Source organism: Thamnophis elegans, unplaced genomic scaffold (genome assembly GCF_009769535.1).
Source record: "Thamnophis elegans isolate rThaEle1 unplaced genomic scaffold, rThaEle1.pri scaffold_42_arrow_ctg1, whole genome shotgun sequence".
Lineage (NCBI taxonomy): Eukaryota > Metazoa > Chordata > Lepidosauria > Squamata > Colubridae > Thamnophis > Thamnophis elegans.
In genome coordinates this window covers 25,165-47,596 of record NW_022473894.1, presented here as the reverse complement: position 1 = coordinate 47,596, position 22,432 = coordinate 25,165, and the positions used below count along the sequence as shown (strand labels likewise).

Genomic DNA, 22,432 nt, shown 5'->3' with positions numbered 1-22,432 from the left:
AAATATCTCTCCCAGTCTGGGGAAGTCCTTTGCGGGCGGCCAGTTCTAGCCGCCTGCAAAGGACTTTCCCACGTTTGCTTTCCCACACACACACACACACACACACAATCTCTCTCTCTCACACACACACACACACATTCTCCCACGCAGAGCGGGAAAGGCGGGACCAAAGCCTGGCCGCGAGCGAGGGAGCGCGCGGCGACCAGCAACGCCGGTGTTTTTCCCCCCCTCCTCCTCTCTCCGCCCCAGCAAGGGAGCACGCAGCGACCAGCAACGCCGGTGTTTTTCCCCCCCTCCTCCTCTCTCCGCCCCGAGCAAGGAAGGGAGCACGCGGCGACCAGCAACGCCGGTGTTTTTCCCCCCCCTCCTCCTCTCTCCGCCCCAGCAAGGGAGCACGCGGCGACCAGCAACGCCGGTGTTTTTCCCCCCCTCCTCCTCTCTCCGCCCCAACAAGGGAGCACGCGGCGACCAGCAACGCCGGTTTCCCCCCCCCTCCTCCTCTCTCCGCCCCGAGCAAGGAAGGGAGCGCGCGGCGAACAGTAACGCCGGTGTTTTTCCCCCCCCTCCTCCTCTCTCCGCCCCGAGCAAGGAAGGGAGCGCGCGGCGACCAGCAACGCCGGTGTTTCCCCCCCCTCCTCCTCTCTCCGCCCCGAGCAAGGAAGGGAGCGCGCGGCGACCAGCAACGCCGGTATTTTTTCCCCCCCCTCCTCCTCTCTCCGCCCCGAGCAAGGAAGGGAGCGCGTGGCGACCAGCAACGCCGGTGTTTTCCCCCCCCTCCTCCTCTCTCCGCCCCGAGCAAGGAAGGGAGCGCGCGGCGAACAGTCAATGCCGGTGTTTCCCCCCCCTCCTCCTCTCTCCGCCCCGAGCAAGGAAGGGAGCGCGCGGCGACCAGCAACGCCGGTGTTTTCCCCCCCCCCTCCTCCTCTCTCCGCCCCGAGCAAGGAAGGGAGAGCGCGCGCGACAGCAACGCCGGTGTTTTTTCCCCCCTCCTCCTCTCTCCGCCCAGCAAGGGAGCACGCGGCGACCAGCAATGCCGGTTTCCACCTCCTCCTCTCTCCGCCCCGAGCAAGGAAGGGAGCACGCGGCGACAGCAACGCCGGTATTTTTCCCCCCCCTCCTCTCTCTCCGCCCCGAGAAGGAGGAGCGCGCGGCGACCAGCAATGCGGTTTCCCCCCCTCCTCTCTCTCCGCCCCGAGCAAGGAAGGGAGCGCGCGGGCCAGCAACGCCGGTGTTTTTCCCCCTCATCCTTCTCTCAGCCGAGCAAGGAAGGGAGCACGCGGCGACAGCAACGCCGGTATTTTTCCCCCTCCTCCTCTCCGCCCAGCAAGGAGCACGCGGCGACAGCAATGCCGGTTTCCCCCCCTTCCTCTCTCCAGCCCCGAGCAAGGAAGGGAGCACGCGGCGACCAGCAACGCCGGTATTTCCCCTACTCTCCCCGATCCCCCCCTCCTCCTCTCTCCGCCCCGAGCAAGGAAGGAGCACGCGGCGACCAGCAACGCCGGTGTTTTTCCCCCCCCTCCTCCTCTCTCCGCCCCAGCAAGGGAGCACGCGGCGACCAGCAATGCCGGTTTCCCCCCCCTCCTCCTCTCTCCGCCCCGAGCAAGGAAGGGAGCACGCGGCGACCAGCAACGCCGGTATTTTCCCCCCCCTCCTCCTCTCTCCGCCCCGAGCAAGGAAGGGAGCGCGCGGCGACCAGCAATGCCGGTTTCCCCCCCCTCCTCCTCTCTCCGCCCCGAGCAAGGAAGGGAGCGCGCGGCGACCAGCAACGCCGGTGTTTTTCCCCCCCTCCTCCTCTCTCCGCCCCGAGCAAGGAAGGGAGCACGCGGCGACCAGCAACGCCGGTATTTTTCCCCCCCCTCCTCCTCTCTCCGCCCCAGCAAGGGAGCACGCGGCGACCAGCAATGCCGGTTTCCCCCCCCTCCTCCTCTCTCCGCCCCGAGCAAGGAAGGGAGCACGCGGCGACCAGCAACGCCGGTATTTTTCCCCCCCCTCCTCCTCTCTCCGCCCCGAGCAAGGAAGGGAGCGCGTGGCGACCAGCAACGCCGGTGTTTTTCCCCCCCCCTCCTCCTCTCTCCGCCCCGAGCAAGGAAGGGAGCGCGCGGCGACCAGCAATGCCGGTTTCCCCCCCCTCCTCCTCTCTCCGCCCCGAGCAAGGAAGGGAGCGCGCGGCGACCAGCAACGCCGGTGTTTTTCCCCCCCCCCTCCTCTCTCCGCCCCGAGCAAGGAAGGGAGCACGCGGCGACCAGCAACGCCGGTGTTTTTCCCCCCCCTCCTCCTCTCTCCGCCCCAGCAAGGGAGCACGCGGCGACCAGCAACGCCGGTGTTTTTCCCCCCCCTCCTCCTCTCTCCGCCCCAGCAAGGGAGCACGCGGCGACCAGCAATGCCGGTTTCCCCCCCCTCCTCCTCTCTCCGCCCCGAGCAAGGAAGGGAGCACGCGGCGACCAGCAACGCCGGTGTTTTTCCCCCCCCTCCTCCTCTCTCCGCCCCAGCAAGGGAGCACGCGGCGACCAGCAACGCCGGTTTCCCCCCCCTCCTCCTCTCTCCGCCCCGAGCAAGGAAGGGAGCACGCGGCGACCAGCAACGCCGGTGTTTTCCCCCCCTCCTCCTCTCTCCGCCCCGAGCAAGGAAGGGAGCACGCGGCGACCAGCAACGCCGGTTTTCCCCCCCCCCCCCCTCTCTCCGCCCCAGCAAGGAAGGGAGCACGCGGCGACCAGCAACGCCGGTGTTTTCCCCCCCTCCTCCTCTCTCCTTAAATAAAATTAAATTATAATAAAATTACAATAAAATTATCAGAATAAAATAATACATTATTTATTTATTTACTCACCACCAGTGAGTAAGCGCAGCAGCTGCAACCCCAACAAGAAAGAAAGACGAAATAAAAATGGAAACTCGCGCATGCGCCCTCAGCGAAGGAGTCCAGCCAATCAGTGAGCTGGTTGGCCAGCTCACTGATTGGCTGGAGTCCAGCCAATCAAATCAATGAGCGGCAGGCTGGGCTGGCTTAAATTTGTAGGTAGCATAGAACGAAACGATGAGCCAGCCCAGCAGCTGATGGGCGGGAGCTGCGCGCGCCAAAAAAAGCGTGCCTTTTTAAAAAGCGGGCGGGACGCGGGAATATGCATCAAAAGGCGGGGGTGTCCCGCCAAAAGCGGGACGTCTGGTCACCTTAGTCTAAATCCTAGTGCTATTATTATTTATAATGCCTTTATTATTTTTACAAATAAATCCAGGTGGTGAATATATCCAACACTTTCCTTCTCCTATTTTTCCCCACAGCAACAACCTTGTGAGATAGGTTGGGCCGAGAGTGACTGCCCAATAATCACCCAACTTGTTTTCATAGTCTCCTGCTTTCTAGCCCGATGCCTTGAACACTAGATCAAACTGACCATGGTTGATGTTTTGTGACATGTAATGCCATTATCATGTGCTTTCAAAATTTGGAATATTTACAGGATTGGAGAGTTCTGTAAATAAGATACATTTAGTTTGGGTAAATTTAAATTGAGTTTAGTTTGGATAAATTAACAATGTTTTACTCAAATTCAGGAAGCCTGTGATATGAATCGAGGTCTTCAAGTTAAAGTTGAAGAAAAGTTTCGAAGAGTCAAGGTATGTTAATTTAAAATTTATTCTAGAATTTTATTCTTTCTAATAGCTAAGCATTTCTGTTTTGTACATATATAAAATTGTTACAGAATTAAGATGAGATACAGCTATGGAATTTAGAAAGCTGTGTTTAGGTAACAAAGCTATTTCATCTGTGTAATATTAATATCACTTACTATGTAAATGCTACTTTTCTAGAAACAAGTTGCCTTCTAGCGCAAATTATTTTTGAATTCTTAAAAGAAAAAAAAATGGTGAATGGTGCCTTCTTTAATCATGAACCAGCAAAATGTATCGTTACCTTCCTGGCACAAATATCCACATCTTGCTTGGGGAATTCTGGGAGTTGAAGACTACATATCTTAAAGTTGTCAAGATTGAGAAATGCTTATCCATTCTATTTCTGTTGTAGAAAACAAAGTATTAGTATGAAATATTAGGAAGATTTTAGCTTTGGTTGATGTGCTATTCTTAGTCAAAACATTTTCCAGAGTACCCATGCTTGGTATTTTCAGTTGATATTTTCAGTACAAACGAATACTTACAAGAACTGGTGTTAAATCTCATAGAACTGACTTGGCTAACTACAGGTAATCCTCGACTTATGACCACAATTGAGCCCAAAGTTATGTTGTTAAATGAGAATTTTGTTAAGTGACGTTTGCCCCATTTTTTGACATTTCTTGCCACGTTAAGTGAATCACTGCAGACGTTAAGTTAGTCACATGATTGTTAAGTGAATCTGTCTTCCCCATTGACTTTGCAAAAGGGTTTGCAAAAAATGCGATCACATTACTCTGGGACACTGCAACCATCGTAAAATCAGTTGCTGAGTCTGAATTTTGGTCTTTTGACCATGGGGATGCTGCAAATGGTCATAAGTCTGAAAGTTTTTCTGTGCCGTCGTAACTGTAAATGGTCACCAAATGAAAAGTTGTAAGTCAAGGATTACCTTTACTTTTTGAACAGATACTGTATGAACCAGTGTCCAAGCATCTGAATTTTGATCATATGATGATGGGGATACTGCAAATATTGTAACTGTGAAAAACAGTCATAAGTCGCTTTTATCAGTGCAGTTATAACTTTGAACAGTCATTAAATGAACTGTTGCAAGACGAGGACTACCTGTATATTTCATATACATGTAATTAAAAAATGACCAAAATTTGGTTTGATTTGTAGCTGCAGATGGCTGCAGATCTTCGAAGAATGAAAGGTTCACAGGGAGAACATGACCAGCTGGACCCTTTGCCCAACATGCTTCAACAAAGAAATGGTGAAATAGAAGAAATGAAAGTGAAACCATTAGAAAAACCAATGGTATGTACATGACTAAATTATCAAATCCTTTATTGGCAGTTAGTGAAGGAATGATTTAGAACTAATCTGGAAAACATTACATAGTATAAGCCCATGCAGCAAAAAGAATCATGAAATAAGAGTGAGTGGCTTAACCATAAATACCTGAGATGTACAACTGAAGAAAATAGATCTCCCATAAAGGAATTTATGCCGAAAATAACATGGGGCCCATCTCTCTCTGACACACAGGGAATAGTGGAGAGTACGCCAAAAGTGAGGGATTCCCAGGCATATAGGTGATGGCAGCAAGAACTATGAAATCAAGGCAAGAGGCACAAGCAGGGTGTTTAAATGCAAAAGGTTTCAGGAAAGGAGTGTGTGAGGGAGCTCCCCAATGCATCATGGATATTCAGTGGCAAAATACCGTAATTAAATTATAATCATGCAATTTCTGTTTCTCAGTTTATAATGTGGTTTTAAGAATGAAATAGGAGCAATTTGCTTTAGAGAGCCCCAAAATTGGAATAAAAATGAAACGTGGCCATGCTTCTTCCAACGATTGTCAATCCTGAAGTGAATGTGGCTGAGGCCATCTTTGAAGCTTTAGGGTTGCCACAAGGAAGAAGAAGGGACAGGACAGGGGAAAATAACTAACTGGGGGCTTGTAGTCAAACCAAGAACATTCCAACACGTGACTGGGGGAGAGGAGGAGTGGAGTAACCAAGCAACTGGCCAGCACCTCTATTGGACAATATAACTGATGACTTGGGGGAAGGGTAACTTTTTAAATTTTATAATTAAAAAGTAATTAGATGAAAACCACAGGAACTTTCAGAGTTGGTTTTCACCAGTTGTGTCAATATGATGTATCCAATAAAATGTTCTTTGAGGAATCTACTTGCCTTGGAGTTCTGCTTTCTATGGGTGCATTACTTGGAACACTGACAGATACAGAAGAATGACTTTGGGTTGTTTTTACCCTTATCCCAAGCATTGTTCATCATGATTGTAGATGATACTGAAAGACTTGAGGAACTCCATTACTGAGGAATAGTACACACAATAGTTTGCTCTGTCAATCTCAGTTCCAGGAAGTACAATAAAGAAGGGAAGTGGTGTTACAACTTTGCATTTATATAAAGACAAGCTTTAATATTCATTGAGCAAGCCATTTTGGAATAAGAACCCAAAATGTGTTTTCATGGTTGTGTTTTCTAGGCTGATTTCACGAAGCATAAAAGCAATAAAATACCACAAATATCTATTTGGTGTGTAAGCTGTTAATTTCATTAATCATTTGATAATTTTCCTCTTGAAGATAGTTGAATTTATATATTCCCTTATACATATTTTTACCTCAGGCTATAGCATAATTTCATACATTGAATGGGATGATTTCCCCTATCTGAAGGTGGGCCCAAGCTGATCTTTCCTGGTCTTAGTCCAATACCTTAATCATACACCACTTTCAATGTTTTAATATTACTTCATGAGCCAGATTCAATGATATTTTTCAATGATAATTGAAGTTGTTCTCTTCCTTCAATTTTTTTCTTCTTCTGTATTCTCTCCTGAAAGCGACAGATTTTCGCTGGCTAGAAAAGTCACTATTGTTCTGTACTGAGAGCGTCATAAATCTTTTTGAATGGTTTTGGCTGCTAATTTTGCTTCATATATTACACGTTTTTAATCCTAATATCTTTATATGGGGATTAAGTGAAAAAGATGGAAGGAACTGAGACCTGCGATGTGAAGGTTGACTTTATGCAATTGTATGTTTTCTAATACTTACTTTTTGTTTCCTTATTTTTAGTAAAGAGAAAGAAAATTTGAAGAATGAATTATCTTTACAGCTGGTATCCTTCTGCGACGACTGCGGGAGATAGGGGTGGGGGGCACTGTTTTGCAGTGGTTCTCCTCCTATCTCTCGGACAGGTCGCAGTCGGTGTTGGTGGGGGGGCAGAGATCGTCCCTGAGGCCCCTAACTTATGGGGTGCCGCAGGGGTCGGTCCTATCCCCCCTACTATTTAACATTTACATGAAACCGCTGGGCGAGATCATCCGAAGGCACGGGATAAAATACCACCAATATGCGGACGATACACAGTTGTATCTGTCCGCCCCGTGCCAACTCAATGAAGCGGTGGACGTGATGAGCCGGGGTCTAGAAGCCGTTAAAGACTGGATGAGAGCAAACAAGCTGATACTCAACCCAGACAAGACCGAGTGGCTGTTGTGTTTCCCTCCCAAAAATTTGACCAACATACCATCACTCAGGCTGGGGGGACAAAACTTATACCCCTCAGAAAGGGCCCGCAACTTGGGAGTCCTCCTGGACCCACAGCTGACTTTTGACCACCATCTCTCAGCTGTGACCAGGGGGGCATTTGCCCAGGTTCGCCTGGTGCGCCAGTTGCGGCCCTACCTGAATCGGGAGGCCCTCACAACAGTCACTCGAGCCCTTGTGATCTCCAGGCTGGAATACTGTAATGTGCTCTACATGGGGCTGCCCTTGAAGAGCATCCGGAGACTTCAGCTAGTCCAGAATGCGGCCGCGCGAGTGATCGTGGGCGCACCACGGTTCGCCCACATAACACCGATCCTCCGTGAGCTGCACTGGCTACCTGTCGATCTCCGGGTGCACTTCAAGGTCCTACTCACCACCTATAAAGCGCTCCATGGTAGTGGATCTGGCTATTTGAGAGACCGCCTTCTGCCAATTACCTCCCTGCGTCCCATCAGATCGCATAGAGTTGGCCTCCTCCGTATTCCATCCACCAGTCAGTGCCGACTGGCGACTACTCGGAGGAGAGCCTTCTCTGTTACGGCTCCGACACTATGGAACAATCTCCCCGTGGAGATTCGTACCCTCACCACCGTCCAGGCCTTCCGCACAGCCCTCAAGAACTGGCTAGCCCGTCAGGCCTGGGGATAAGTCTACTTTCGCCCCTCCCGAATGCTGAGTGAATGTTGAGTTTTACTGTTTAATTTATTTTGTTCACATTTCTTTTGTATTGTCCTACACTCCCTTTCCTTTTTGATTGTAAGCCGCCCTGAGTCCCCTCAGGGAAAAGGGCGGCCTATAAATGTCCAATAAATGACAAATGACAAAATGACAATGGCCACACCGCCACCCCTTCTCCGGGCTCTCGGCTGATGCAGCACCTGAAATCCGGCTGGGCACATCTCAACGAGGGGGACTCCTCCCTCCGTGCCCAGCCATGTTTCAGTAATACATGCCAGGTCTGCGCCCTCATCAGTTATCAAGTCCCGGATGAGGGGGGCCTTATGAACGACAGACCTGGCATTTAGCGACAGCAGCCTGAGACCAGGGTCCTGATTACTCGCGCCATCTGACCTTGGAGTGGGACTCCTAGGGCCGGAAGGAGGGATCTCTATGACACAGCGAGCCCTCCTTCCCCGATGATGGCCTGCCCTAAAGTCCCCGCCATATCTGCCTCTCCCTGTTATGACCGCGATGCTCCGACCCTCTCCCGTGGATATAGCTCCCCCAACCACCCCGATGGCCCCCGCATACCCCGCCAGGTCCTCCGAATCACTCATACCCAAACTCTCACACAAACAGTCCTCACTGAAAAAGTTAAAACACCAATACAACTATTTAATAATAAAAAGTGAGATCATTCATATCATCTCAAGCAATCCCATGCACTCAACATACCGATTAAAAGAGATATAGGAAAAAGTCGCGCAGGTTCACAGCGTCTGTAGGCCGAAGCCTCACCCCCCCTCTGTTTCTCACCAGTGGTCCGAGTAAAATTAAGCAAGCGCTGTCCAAGATAGGAATCCAGAGGTAGATGCACATAATAATAGTCAAAGCAACTGAGGTTGAGGCAGCAAGGTCAGCAGCCCAAATCACCCACCCAACCATGATAACCATGGTCCAGTTGGTGACAAACCACATACCACTCCTCCTCAGGCCCCAGCGCAGCATGGTTACTCAGCCAGGTCTGTGGTCAGATCTAAGTCCAATGCGAAGGTTAAATATTGCACACCCTCCTGGTCACACACCGTCTTATCGCTTCTCCCAATCCCACAGTGAAGGCTCCTCACTTCCTCTCCTCCAAAACTAGCGAGCCAGGGTCTAATCGTGGTCTTGCCGTCTTAGCGCTGTCCCTGCCACCACCGTTGCATTGAAAAAAAACGCCGGACTAAAGGGAGTTCAAAGTGCCACCGCCATTTTCTGCATCCAGCGTGGGGGGGGGGACTCTCCGGAGCGTGCAGGTGTCCAGGGGGCGCGTGGGCAACCCCCCTTCAGCGCTCCTCACTCCTTGCTCCTCACTTCACACTCCAAAAAAAAACCGGCAGCCAGGAGGTTTAGGCTTGCTGTAGCCGGCATAGAGTAAAAGCCCTCGTGCTGCCCCCGTTCGCCTGGGGGGGTGGGAAAGGCCATTCATGTGTAACTACGGTCGTCGTTCGCCGTTCGCACCACCCGGGCCGTCTGGAGGAGGGGGGAGCCACTCGTATACCTCTTCCCCACCACCTCACAGGGCTCAAAAACAGGGCTCAAAACAAAACGCAGCAGTTCTTTTGGCTGCGAGCCGCCCGTATTGTCTCCTTGGGAGGGGGAAAGCCCGTTCACAGTCTCTCGCTGCCACTCCAGACAGCCGCCGCTCGCAGTCTCTGGGGGGGGGAGGAAGGAGGGGAGCCGTTCGTATGCTTCTTCCCCACCACCTCCCAGGGCTCAAAACAAAGCACAGCAGTTCTTTCGGCTGCAAGCCGCCCGTATCATCTCTGTGGGGGGGGGGGAGGCCGTTCACAGTCTCTTGCTACCACTCGCTGCCACTCCAACAGTTGCTCTGTCTGGGGCTGTCAGGGGCTGTCCGGGAAGGCTTCTCATCAACAATCGCCGTTCCCTGTTCCTCTCAAGTTCCTCTTACCAGGCCTAGCTCTTCCGGCATCAAACTGCAGCAAAACTCGAATTATCAGCTGTTGTTTGTTCTTCTTCATGCCCGAGCGAAAAGCTTAAGCAGCCATCTTCCTCGCACATGCGCGTTATTTTTTTTTCTGGGAGTTGAAGTCCACAAGTCTTAAAGTTGCCAAGTTTGGGAACCACTGATTTAGGGGACTGTGGTTGCCAGCCTCTACCAACTGTCATCCTGCCTCAAACCTCTGTGGCTGCCCTCCCAGTGGCCGTTGCTTAGTGACCCCTGGTGGGGGCACCTCTGATGTCACAGTGGAGGGAGGGGAGGGGGCTGGGGGGGGGGCTGCAACCGTCAGGAAAGACCCAGCCCTCCCCACCCAGCCCAGCTCCCTGCTGCCCAAAGCCCCCATCAGGGCCACCTAAAACAATCACGGTCACCTATTCCTCTTCCTGCTCAGGTCTTTTTTGGTGGGGGGTCCAAAGCCCCCTGGCAGCAGCAGCAGCTCCCCTCCCAGGACCCCCCCTGAAGGGTAAGGTGACCAGATTTTCAGATTGGTAAAGAGGGACACCTTTGACCGGGGGGGGGAGGGGGGTTGATTAAAAATGTTATACGGAGCAACAAAATTTTTCATACAACGCAAAAATAGTATTGTAATTTTTTAAAAAAATTTCAGCAAAACTACAATTTACAAATATAAATTGTAACTGTTGCCAAACATCAAAATTTTGATCACGTGGCCATGAGGATGCTGCAACGGTCGCTAAGTGTGAAAATGGTCGCTAAGTGTGAAAAAATGGCCATCGGTCACTTTTTTCAATGCCATTGTCACTTTGGTCACTATACCACCTTTCTTGCCACAGTTCTTAAGTGAATAACTGCCAAAGTCCATCTTGCCTTCCGGGGGGGCTGCTGGGAAGGCTCTTTCCTCCTGACCCCATCGCCGCTTCTTTCCCTTTCAGGAAGGCCAAGAAGGAAGGAGACCTGCTCGCTGCCCAGGCCCGCCTGGAGGATGTGGAGGCCCTACTCAACTCCAAGGAGGCTGCGCTCCACACCGCCTTGGGGGAGAAGCGCAACCTGGAGGCTGAAGTCCGTGACCTCAGAGGCCAGCTGGCCAAGGTAGACCAGGCACACCTGCGAAGAACCCCGGGGGTCCCTCTGCTCCGCCCTCGAGATGGGAGGGGGCCTCTTTCTCCTTCTGGGCCTCCCTCCCGCGTCCATCTTTGGACTCCCGGTCCCAAAACGTGCCAGGAGGAGTGAGTTTGTAGGCTCAGGTAGACTATGCCTGTAAATGTCTCTTGTGCAGAAGGGGAAGGGTCCTTCTGCTAGGACAGCGGTTCCCAAACTTGGCAACTTTAAGACTTGTGGACTTCAACTCCCAGAATTCTCCAGCCAGCAGAGCTGGGAGTTGAAGTCCACAAGTCTTAAAGCTGCCAAGTTTGGGAACCACTGTGCTAGGAGACCGGTCACCAGCCTTCCAGGTCCTTCCTAGGCTGGTCGACCTTTTTAGGCTTCCAGGACAGAAGGCAGGCTGGTGGTCTTTGAGTTTCTTCCCCCTCCCGGACAATGGGTGGCTGGGCTCCTGCGATGCTTTTAATTTGGCCATGCTTCCTCTTTGGGTGGCTTCTGTAATCGTGGCTTTAACGTGTGCTGTGCCGGAAGGAGGCCAAAACAGCAGGAAGATACAGAAGAATATTTCTTCAGCTTGGCAGCTGACGGGGGAATTCTGGGAGTTGAAGTCCACCCATCATTCAGCTGCCAAGGTTGAGGATTTCCTTGGTCTGTGAGGACCAGCAGAGATGTTGACTGTGCTCAGTTGTGGCCCTTCAAAGGTAGACTGCTCCTGGCCACAGAGGTGCCATCGACTGTCCTGAATTTAGTCCCTCCTTGCCTCTGCTTTCCCCACTTTATGTCTGTCCTGCACCCTCTCTGGGCTGTGCTCCAAGACAGTCTGGATTTTAAGATCAGCTTCATTTTACCTTCACTCCCCCCACCCTCCCACTTGCTCCCCCAAACTGGCTGGGGGGGCTGGAGAAGCTCATTGTGTAAATGCTTTACCAGTTGACATTCACGTCTGCAGGCACCAGGTGAGGCCAGCAGGGGGCGGTGGAGCCCACCATTTGCCAAGGCAGAGAGGAGGAATGGACAGCTGGACAGCAAATGGACTCTTCCATTCACCGGCCTTTCAGAGGATCTGGCTGTGGGGACTCTTGCTCCCATCATCCCCAGCCAGGGGCATTTTCCATTTGTTTGTTTGTTTCTATAGTTTATTTATTTATATCCTGCCTTTATTATTTTTATGAACAACTCAAATTGGCCACAATACCAAATTACTCCTCCTTCCTGTTTTTCCCAGCACAACAACCCTGTGAGGTGGGCTGGGCTGAGAGAGAAGGAGCGGTGCCAAAGTCACACGGTCAGCTTTCACGCCCAAGGCGGGAGTAGAACTCCCAGTCCCCCTGTGATTGGTCCAAAGTAACCCGGGGCTTCTGTGCCTAAGATAGGACTAGAACTCCCAGTCTCCTGGTGATTACACCAAAGTCCCCCCAGGGACTTTTATGCCTAAGGCGGGACTAGAACTCCCAGTCCCCCTGTGATTGGACCAAAGTCACCCAGGGGCTTCTGTACCTAAGGCAGGACTAGAACTCCCAGTCTCCTGGTGATTACACCAAAGTCCCCCCAGGGGCTTTTATGCCTAAGGTGGGACTAGAACTCCCAGTCTCCTGGTGGTTGGACCAAAGTCACCCAGGGGCTTCTGTACCTAAGGCAGGACTAGAACTCCCAGTCTCCTGGTGATTACACCAAAGTCCCCCCAGGGGCTTTTATGCCTAAGGCGGGACTAGAACTCCCAGTCCCCCTGTGATTGGTCCAAAGTAACCCGGGGCTTCTGTGCCTAAGGCAGGACTAAAACTCCCAGTCTCCCTGGGATTGGACCAAAGTCACCCAGGGACTTCTGTGCCTAAGGCAGGACTAGAACTCCCAGTCCCCCTGTGATTGGACCAAAGTCACCCGGGGCTTCTGTGCCTAAGGTGGGACTAGAACTCCCAGTCTCCTGGTGATTACACCAAAGTCCCCCCAGGGGCTTTTATGCCTAAGGTGGGACTAGAACTCCCAGTCTCCTGGTGATTACACCAAAGTCCCCCCAGGGACTTTTATGCCTAAGGCGGGACTATAACTCCCAGTCTCCTGGTGGTTGGACCAACGTCACCCAGGGGCTTCTGTACCTAAGGCAGGACTAGAACTCCCAGTCTCCTGGTGATTACACCAAAGTCCCCCCAGGGGCTTTTATGCCTAAGGCGGGACTAGAACTCCCAGTCCCCCTGTGATTGGTCCAAAGTAACCCGGGGCTTCTGTGCCTAAGGCAGGACTAGAACTCCCAGTCCCCCTGTGATTGGACCAAAGTCACCCAGGGACCTCTGTGCCTAAGGTGGGACTAGAACTCCCAGTCTCCTGGTGGTTGGACCAAAGTCACCCAGGGACTTCTGTGCCTAAGGTGGGACTAGAAATCCCAGTCTCCTGGTGATTACACCAAAGTCCCCCCAGGGGCTTTTATGCCTAAGGCGGGACTAGAACTCCCAGTCTCCTGGTGATTGGACCAAAGTCACCCAGGGGCTTCTGTGCCTAAGGCGGGACTAGAACTCCCAGTCTCCTGGTGGTTGGACCAAAGACACCCAGGAGCTTCTGTGCCTAAGATGGGACTAGAACTCCCAGTCTCCTGGTGATTAGACCAAAGTCACCCTGGGCTTCTGTGCCTAAGGCCGGACTAGAACTCCCAGTCTCCTGCTAGTATTCATTTGCTGACAGGTGCCTTCTGGCTTTCCTTCTGCTTCAGACTCTCTGGCGTTTTTCCCTCCCTGCAGATTCTTAAGAGGCTTGAGGAGACCTTCAGTGGGAGAAGCTGAATCGGGATGGATGGCTTAAACTCCCAGTTCTTGACTAGGGGAGAGGTACCTGAAGAGGATGGTGCTCCTTTGGAGCAGCTGAGGCTACACAGGCTCTCCCTTCCGGGCGTGACAGGGGTCCTTCCTTTGTCCCCCTGCAGTTGGAGGTGTCCTCGGAGGAGCCAATGTCACGACAACACAACGTGCGGTCTCGACAGTCCAAGACCGCTGTTAACACTTTTGCCACTGGACGGTCCAGTTGGACCTAAACCATCCCGTAGAGACGATGAACAGGAAGACAAAGCCTTGCTGGTCTCAGGAACATCGCAAAGTCTCTGATTGACCCAAGGGATGCGCTTCAAGCTGGCAGCAAACAGGCAGCCCTAAGCTGACGAAGTCGGAGACGGCTCCGGAAAGAAGGAAGTGAAAGTGAGTCCATCGGGTGAGGTTTTTTGTTTTTCTATTCTGAGAAGATTGGCCAAAGAAACTTTTTTTAAAAGATAAATTAGTCCTTTAAGTAAAAGAATAAAGCGACAAATTTAATTCTTATTGGACTGCCTTGGAAAGTTTTTGGGTTTTTTTGTAACGATATTTTGTGGATTGAAGTGACTGTAAGGTTTCCTGTTTCTCCGCTTGAAGTGAACGGATTGATTTTTTTCCCTCTATTTTTTGTCACCTTATTTTTTGGCTTGAACTAAAACCCTCTTTTTTAAAGCACACTTAAATAATTGTAGTTAAATGAGAATTGTGGTACATTGATAGTAAAATGCATAAAGATTTAAAATATACAATTCAATATGAATGGTATAGGTAATGATTGTGGAAGAAACGCACAAAACGTATTTGTAACCAATCGACACGCTTTCTACAAGATGTAATGAAGGATGATTCTTTTTTTCTGTTTTTGTTTAATTAAAACAATAAAAAAAACTTTTCCAAAAAAAGAGGGTGGGGCTCTCCCTTCTGGGCGTGACGGGGGTCCCTCCTTTGTCCCCCTGCAGTTGGAGGGAGCCTTGGCCGACATCAAGAAGCAGCTTCAGGATGAAATGCTGTGGCAGATGGATGCGGAGAACAGGCTGCAGAGCCTGAAGGAGGAGCTGGATTCCAGAAAAACATCTACAGTGAGGTGAGTCCCAGAATCCAGAAGGTCCCCTTAGAGGTCATCTAGCCCAACCCTGCCCTGTCTAGAAAGGGGACCCTGCTGCTCCATAGCTCTCGTAGTCACAAATTCCCCCTTACTTTGAGTTGGGGGTTTCCCTCCGTAAAAGACCCACCCATTCTCAAATAAAGCTTATTGTTAAGTTTCCTTATAAAATAAAAACAGAGAAAAAACAGAAGTTAGAGAAGGAAGAGACAAGAGACGGAGAGAAAAAAGTGGAGACTTCAAACTTTTTTCATGCAGGTAGTCCTGGAGTTGCAGCAGTTCATTTAGTGACTGCTCAAAGTTACAACGGCCCTGAAAAACGTGGTGTGGGACTGTCCTTCCCCTGCATGACGGTGGCCTCCATCCCCAGGGTCCTTTCCTGATCCCCTTTTGCAACCTGCTGACAGACAAAGTCAAAGCCAGATTCACTTAACAACCTAGGTTGTTAACAACTGAAGCGATTCATTTAGCGACTGTGGCAAGAAAAGTCATAAAATGGGGCAAAGCTCACTTAACAAATGTTTCACTTAGCAACAGAAATGTTGGGCTCAACAGTGGACGTAAGTTGAGGACTACCTGTACAGTGGCAAAGAATCCCCCCCCCAGTTTACATTTCCCAATATTTCAAGCCATTTCACTAATAATAGCTAATCACTAATCGTCCGAACCTAAGCGACAGAGAGTCCCTCTCCATGGGCTGGGAGACTTGAACTCGCCACCCTGCCTTGGGCCAGGCAGTCAGCCCAGCTCCTGCAGCCTCTTCTCCCCACATCTGGGAACGGCCCCACAGAGGAGCTGGAGATCCTGGGGGCTGCAGGGGGGGCTGGGGGGGGAAGGGGTTGCGGTTGGGGGGGATTGTGCCTCCCTGCCAGTCCTGGGATGCCTTGCTCACCCTCTGCCCCCGGCAGGAGCTCCGTGAGAGCAAACGCCGCCACGAGACGCGCCTGGTGGAGACCGACAACGGGCGCCAGCGGGAGTTCGAGAACAAGCTGGCCGATGCGCTGCAGGACCTCCGTGGGCAGCACGAGGCCCAGGTCAGGCTCTACAAGGATGAGCTGGAGACGACCTATGCAGCCAAGGTAGGTCGCCCGGGGGTGGCTGGGGGGTGGACTCCCGCTCCCATCCTCCCCAAGCCGCCATCCTTCTGCTGCCCCCTCCCTTTCAGGTGCTCTGGAGTCCAGGGAAGGCCCCCCTGCTCCCCCTCACCGCAGCCTTGAGAGGGTGGGGGGTGGGGGCACTGAGGCAGGACAGGGCCAAGCTCTTAGCCTTGAAGGGGGAGGGGTCCCCACTCCTGCCCTGCAGAGCAGTCTGAGCAGCCTTGAGGTCTAGCCCCTTTGCCATAAGCCTCTTTCTGGCCTTTGCAGCTGGAAAACGCCAAGCAGTCGGCCGAGAGGAACAGCAGCCTGGCTGGGACGGCTCACGAGGAGCTTCAGCAGACACGGATTCGCATCGACAGCCTCTCCGCCCAGCTCAGCCAGCTGCAGAAGCAGGTAGGGGCCCCGCGGGGGGAGGGGCGGGAGGGGGGCAGCTCCCACGGCCGCTCGGCCTCCAGCCGCTTTAGCTCCGGCCGCAGGAAGGGCGTCTCTTTGTGGCACCTGGTTCTGGACCCCCTTAGAAGGTTTGGGGGTGCTGGTGGTCCTGGACTTACAACCATTTGTTAGTGACCGTTCAGTGTTACGGTGGCCCTGAAAAAAAGGTTTTTTTTTAAAGAAAAAGAATAAAAATATATATAATAATAAAAAATCAGCCGATGGGCAGAAGCGCCGTATGTGGAGGACTGGCTCTGGGGAGCAACGTCCCGTTGGCCACTTTACGGGGCCCCCTCCCGATGGGAGGCCTCCCCTCTTCCCTCCCTGGGGGAGGACATCCAGTGCCCCCCCTGCAATCTTTTTTTTTTTTTTTTTTTTTTTTCTGTGTATAAAATATTTTATTCAATTTTCACATTCCATTTGCAATCATTTATATACAGGGTATTTACTATAAGAAAAGAAAAAAAAAAGAAAAAGGGAATAAAACGAACAAATAAAAAGGAAACACAACTCATCATTCACAACCCCACCTAACCCTTGCATCCTCCATACACCCCATCTACCCCCTCCAACTTTCCTTTCTCCCTCTAACACTCCCCTCCTACTTCCCTTTCCCCTCAAGCCTTCCTTCTCCCCTTACTCCCCAGACACCCTCCTTACATACTCCTTACATTCCCCTTACTCCTTCCTTACTCCTCCCTCTTCCATCCCTCTACCTCCCTCCTTGGTGTATGCCTTTATTCGAGTGTTGTTTGATCTGATAAAAGTAAAGTGAACCAAGGAAAATAATAATAATAATAATAAAAAAAAAGAACCACCGTATATAAATACATTCTTGTTCTTATTAAAACTATATTAACACCCCCCACCCCACCCCCCACAATCCCCATCCCTAATCCTCCCGACTTCCCAGGGCCCACACCTGGCACTACCTTCTATCTAAAATATCTTGTATACATATGGATTAAAAAATAAAAGTAATATATCAAAAAAAAAAAAAAAAAAAAAAAAGGGAAAAGCAGAGAAAGAAAAAAAAAAAAAAGGAAAAAAAGAAAAGAGAAAAGAGAAAAAAGAAAAAAAGAGACCACTCTTTGTGTTGATCTCAGCCCCCCATCTTTATCTATGCTTAAATAGTATAAATCATTCTATCTATATTTTATTCTCATCTCTTACTTCTTTGGCTCTCCCGTTCCCTTCCTAAACCTCATGATCCCTTCCAATAAGATTTAAGCAACGTGGTTCATGCCATATATTCAAATATAACTTTACAGACAAGTAATCAAACTTTCCCTTCTAGTAAAATTTAAACAACGTAAGTGATCTTTCTTTACCCCTTTTTCAAACAGTAATTCAAAATAATCTAACCAGATTTCCCCTTCTTAGTAAAGTTAAGCAGCGTAGATCAGATATTACTTTACACAGGAATCAATTTCTATCTTAAGATAATTCCAACCGACTTCCCCTTCTAATAGAATTTAAATAACTTAGTTCATTCCACATGTATTTTACCCTCATCCCCCACTTGTCTGATATTTACCACTATCAAATTTATACTACCATTTGTTTAAAATATAACTCAGAGCGATTTGTAGCATAAATCATTCCACATATTCCAATAATACTTTCAGCAAGAATCAGTTAACCTTCTATTTTAAGGTAGTCGCTTCTAACAAAGTTTAAACAACATAAATCATTCCGCATTCTTTTTACAGTTATCTTAAAATAATCCCAAGCGGCTTCTTATTCTAATAAGCTTTAAACAACATAAATTTTGCCCTCTTCCCTTGCTTGTCTGGTATTTACCTCAAATAACGTAGTTCATTCCACATGCATTTTACCCTCATCTCTTGCTTGTCTAATATTTACCACTATCAAATTTATACTAGCGTTTATTTGAAATGTAACTCAAAACTATTACAACCAACTTTCCCTTCAAATAAAAGTTAAATAGCATGGATCATATTCAAATAATACTTTCAGCAGGAGTCAGTTAACCTTCTATTTTAAAATAGTCCCATCTAACAAAGTTTAAACAACATAAATCATTCCGCATTCTTTTAACCACTATCAAATTTATGCTAACGTTACTTTAGAATCTAGCTCAAAGTAGTTTCACCCAGCTTTCCCTTCTGATAAAAATTAGTCCACTTTTTCTACCGGAGAGAGGTCTCAAACCCCCATTCAGTCCTCAACTTTAGGAAGTCTTTTGAAGTATCTAAATTCTTGATCTGCGTTCTTCTGCTTCTCCGAGGGAGGAGGGGCTACCCCCTCCATCTTGCAGCCGCATGGCCAGCCGTTTGCTTTCTCCTTCCGCTTGTCTCTCCTCTCTTCCAAGCGCATCAGGAAATCCCGCCTTCAGAATCCTAATAGAAATCTTGAGCCTCTGAAACAGAATTAAGACGAAATCTTTGATTCTCAAATGTAACCGTGATGCCGGCAGGGGCCTCCCATCTGTATCGAATCTGTTGACTCCTAAGCTCTTTAGTTAAAAAGGTGTAGTCCCTTCTTGCTTTCAACATCTGGGAAGGTATATTTTTGAAGACAATCACGTCCTGGTCATCAACTCGGAGACTGTTATTATGAAACTTTTGCACAATCGCGTTTCTAGATTCTTTGGTAGAGAAATGTATAATTATATCCCTCGGGAGCTGTCGCTGTTCCGCTGTCAATGAGTTCTGGCGATAGATTTTCCGAATCTGCCAATCAAAGTTAAGTCCCGGGCTTCCCAGCGCATGGCTGAAGGCTTCAGCAAAGGTCTGTTTCAAATTCTCTTGCTCCTTTTCACGGAATCCCCTGACTCTTATTGAAAATGCCTTCCTATCAAAATTTAGCATCATAAGCTGTTCTTCGTTATTTCTAATTTTTTCTTGTAAAATTTGAATATTGGTAGTCAAATCAAAATTAGCCTTCTCCAGACTTTCCAATTTGTTCTCTATTTCAGCAGAGTAATCCGACAGGGCAGACACAGCTGCAAACGTATTCGCCTTCATTTGATTAACTTTAGATTTTAGATCATCATAAAGTTGCAATACAAATTCCTTAAGTTCTTGCTTAAAGGCATCAAAAATTTTAAAGAGATATTCCTGTGTTAAAACTTCTCCAGTAGAGGGCGTAGGAGACAAAGGCTGTATTTCCAAAAAAGATTCTTTAAATTCTTTAGACACATTTGTAGCAAGACGCTTCTTTGATCTGGGTGCCATAATAAATAAACAAGTAAGCAGCGCTTCGCTCCCCTCTATTTCCAAAGAAAAAGAGTTTATTTTGTTAAGGAGCGGTCTGCAGGAAGATAAGCCCGGCTAAGTACATCCAGTAATCATCCACGGAGAGAAATCGCCATTTTGTAGTCTATTTAAACAAAGAAGTCTTTAAGACGAATGGTGCTGGTATTTAAGATAGTAATAAAAGCATAAATCTCACAGGGGTGGTACCCTCCCGTATCAAATCTAGCTTGAAAAAAACTTTGTTTTGTCCTGGGGGGGGCTAGCCTGTCTGAGGCTGCCAAAAAAAAAAAAGGCAGCTGAGAAGAACTGGCCGGAGATAAAAGCTCCGCTTCGGCTGGATCTAATCTCTTCCACAGCCAAAAAAAGAAAAAGGCTGTGGCTTACGAATAGACCCTAGTCTACGGAGCTACCCTCCCTGCCCCTTTCTTAGCCAAAAAGGGGTGCTATCTATGATGTTATTTAGATATACAGACCAGATCTCTGAGGAGCTCGGTGGAGCCCTCCTCGGCAACAGGCCACGCCCCCAGGAAGCCTCCCCCCCCTGCAATCTTTAGGGTCAAGCCCTGCCGCAGTTGGAGACCCTGCTTGCCCTCCACCCTTTTGGGTTGGGATGGAAAGGGATTGGGGATCTGGGGCAGGGGTCTGCTCCCCCCCTCCCCCGTCCAGGCCCCCACCCCTCTCTTGCCTTCCCCCCCCCCCAAGCTGGCAGCCAAGGAGGCAAAGCTGCGGGACCTGGAGGATTCCCTGGCCTGGGAGCGGGATACCAGCCGCGGAGAAGGAGCGGGAGATGGCCCGGATCTCCGCTGGCACTGCAGTGGCTCTGGAGAAGGGAGGAAGAGGGGAAGAAGCAGAGCTAAGTTTGGATAAATTAACAATGTTTTACTCAAATTCAGGAAGAACGTAAGATGAATCGAGATTTTCAAGTTCAAGTTGAAGAACAGATCTGCGCATGTGCGAGATCCGAGATGGCTGCTAGGCGTTTTTCTCCGTGCTGATTTAAACGGAAAAACGCTGGAAACCCCAAGAAAACCGAGCCAATTTTTCTATGAAGAGCTCCTTAGGGATGTCCGAAGTCTGGGGGATCCGAAGGGGCCAGACCTCTGCGGGGGCTGCCATTCTCGGGCGCCCCCGACTCGCTCAAACATCATCGGAGGTCTGTGTGTTGCCTGACGGTAGAGGAAGTGAAGCCACGCTGGGAACGGCGATAGCGGATTTCGGCGTCTTTGGCGTTTTTCGCTGGCAGCGACTTTCCTCGGCGCTATTTAAAGGTTCTGGTGCCCTCGTCTTGCTAGCTGCACTCCCTGGGGGCTTTTTCTGGTTACCATCTCCCCGGAATGCAAGCGGACGGACGGAGGAATTACTGGAACTGGTGATAGCGCTCTGTGGGGGCTCTGCTCAGCCGCCATTATTCTGGAGAGAGAGCAGACGGATAAGAACACTGCTGACGGTGAGCGTGTTGGCTGTGGTTTTTAGGGGCTTTGCTGGACTATTGCTGCTTCGGAGGGAGAGTGGACGATCATTACTACTGGGACTGAGGAAGCTGGGCGGCTGGCTTTGCCTGGTGCCGCGGCAGTCCCTTCGGATGGCTCTCCCTCCAGTATGGCTTTGCCTTCGCCCCGTCTTTGCCCCCCTCTTCCGCTCTTGCCTGGTCAGGTGGCCCTATAGAAGTGACTCCATCTTTGCTTACCCCCGCTGTTGTGAGGCTTCCCCCTGTGTTCTCTGTTTGGCTCTGGACTATCGCTTACTGTGGCATTTTAACATCTGGCCTTTCTCTGCCATAGCCTCTGGACTCCTAGGCTTGTTGGCATATTTCCATCTGACTTGGACTATTGTCACTATTACTATCCTTTGTGACTGCCCTCGTGCCATCGCCCTAGACAGTGCCTGTACAAGAAAACCTTTTACCATCTTGGACTGCTCCGGCCGGTTGAACTTTTATAAATTTGCAGAAGAAGAGAGGGGTTATAAGACACCCCCCCATATATTCCACCCGAACTGTAACTGGTCTCCAGCTACTTCAACCTTGAACACTAAGAGCCAGCTCTGTTAACTGACCTCGCATTTTAAACCTGTAATTAACTGCGCAACTTATTTTATTTTCTTCCTTTTCTTTCATCTTTTTTTTCCTCTCTTTGTATGGGATATGCATGGGATATGTATGAGATGAATGAATGTCCCACTTTTTATTATTATACTGTTGTAATTTTCTGTGTTTTAACTTTTACGTGGGGACTGCTTGGGGGAGTGCATGGGTATGTATGATTCGGGGGACCTGGCGGGGGATGCGGGGGCCATGGGGGTGGTTGAGGGGACTAGAGACACGGGAGAGGGTCGGAGTATCACGGTCGTAACAGGGAGGGGCAGATATGGCGGGGACTTTAGGGCGGGCCATTACCGGGGAAGGAGGGTTCCCTACATTACAGAGATCCCTCCTTCCGGCCCTATGAGTCCCACTCCGAGACCAGATGGCGTAAGCAATCAGGACCCTGGACTCAGGCTGCTGTCGCTAAATGCCAGGTCTGTGGTACATAAAGCTCCTCTCGTCCGGGACTTAATTTTAGACGAGAGGGCAGACCTGGCATGTATTACTGAAACCTGGCTGGGCCCAGAGGGAGGAGTCCCCCTTGTAGAGCTGTGCCCAGAAGGATTTCAGGTGCTGCACCAGCCGAAAGCCCAGGGAAGGGGTGGGGGTGTGGCGATTGTTATCCGGGAGTCATTAGCTCCTCGTAGGGTCCCTGCTCCGGAGCTTGCCGGGTGTGAGTCCCTGCTGGTAAAGTTGGACCTCAAGGGTCAAGTGGGTCTGCTGGTAACGTACCTGCCTCCCAACAGCGTTGCAGCAGCCCTCCCCTCGCTCCTC

At 50.1% G+C, this 22,432-nt stretch overlaps 2 protein-coding genes across 2 annotated transcripts in view; both read left to right on the top strand.

The window, feature by feature from the left end:
- The window catches only part of LOC116523541 (serine/threonine-protein kinase MRCK gamma-like), a 187,355-nt gene that overhangs the window by 150,305 nt on the left and 14,618 nt on the right, over positions 1–22,432 (top strand). The gene's annotated exons all lie outside the window — the stretch shown is intronic.
- On the top strand, positions 3,565–20,479 carry LOC116523547 (prelamin-A/C-like). Its single transcript, XM_032238658.1, is given in 9 exon segments — positions 3,565–3,615; positions 4,798–4,935; positions 10,671–10,919; positions 14,683–14,779; positions 14,782–14,807; positions 15,734–15,904; positions 16,190–16,315; positions 20,278–20,345; positions 20,347–20,479. Coding segments are annotated over 9 exon segments (1,059 nt in total).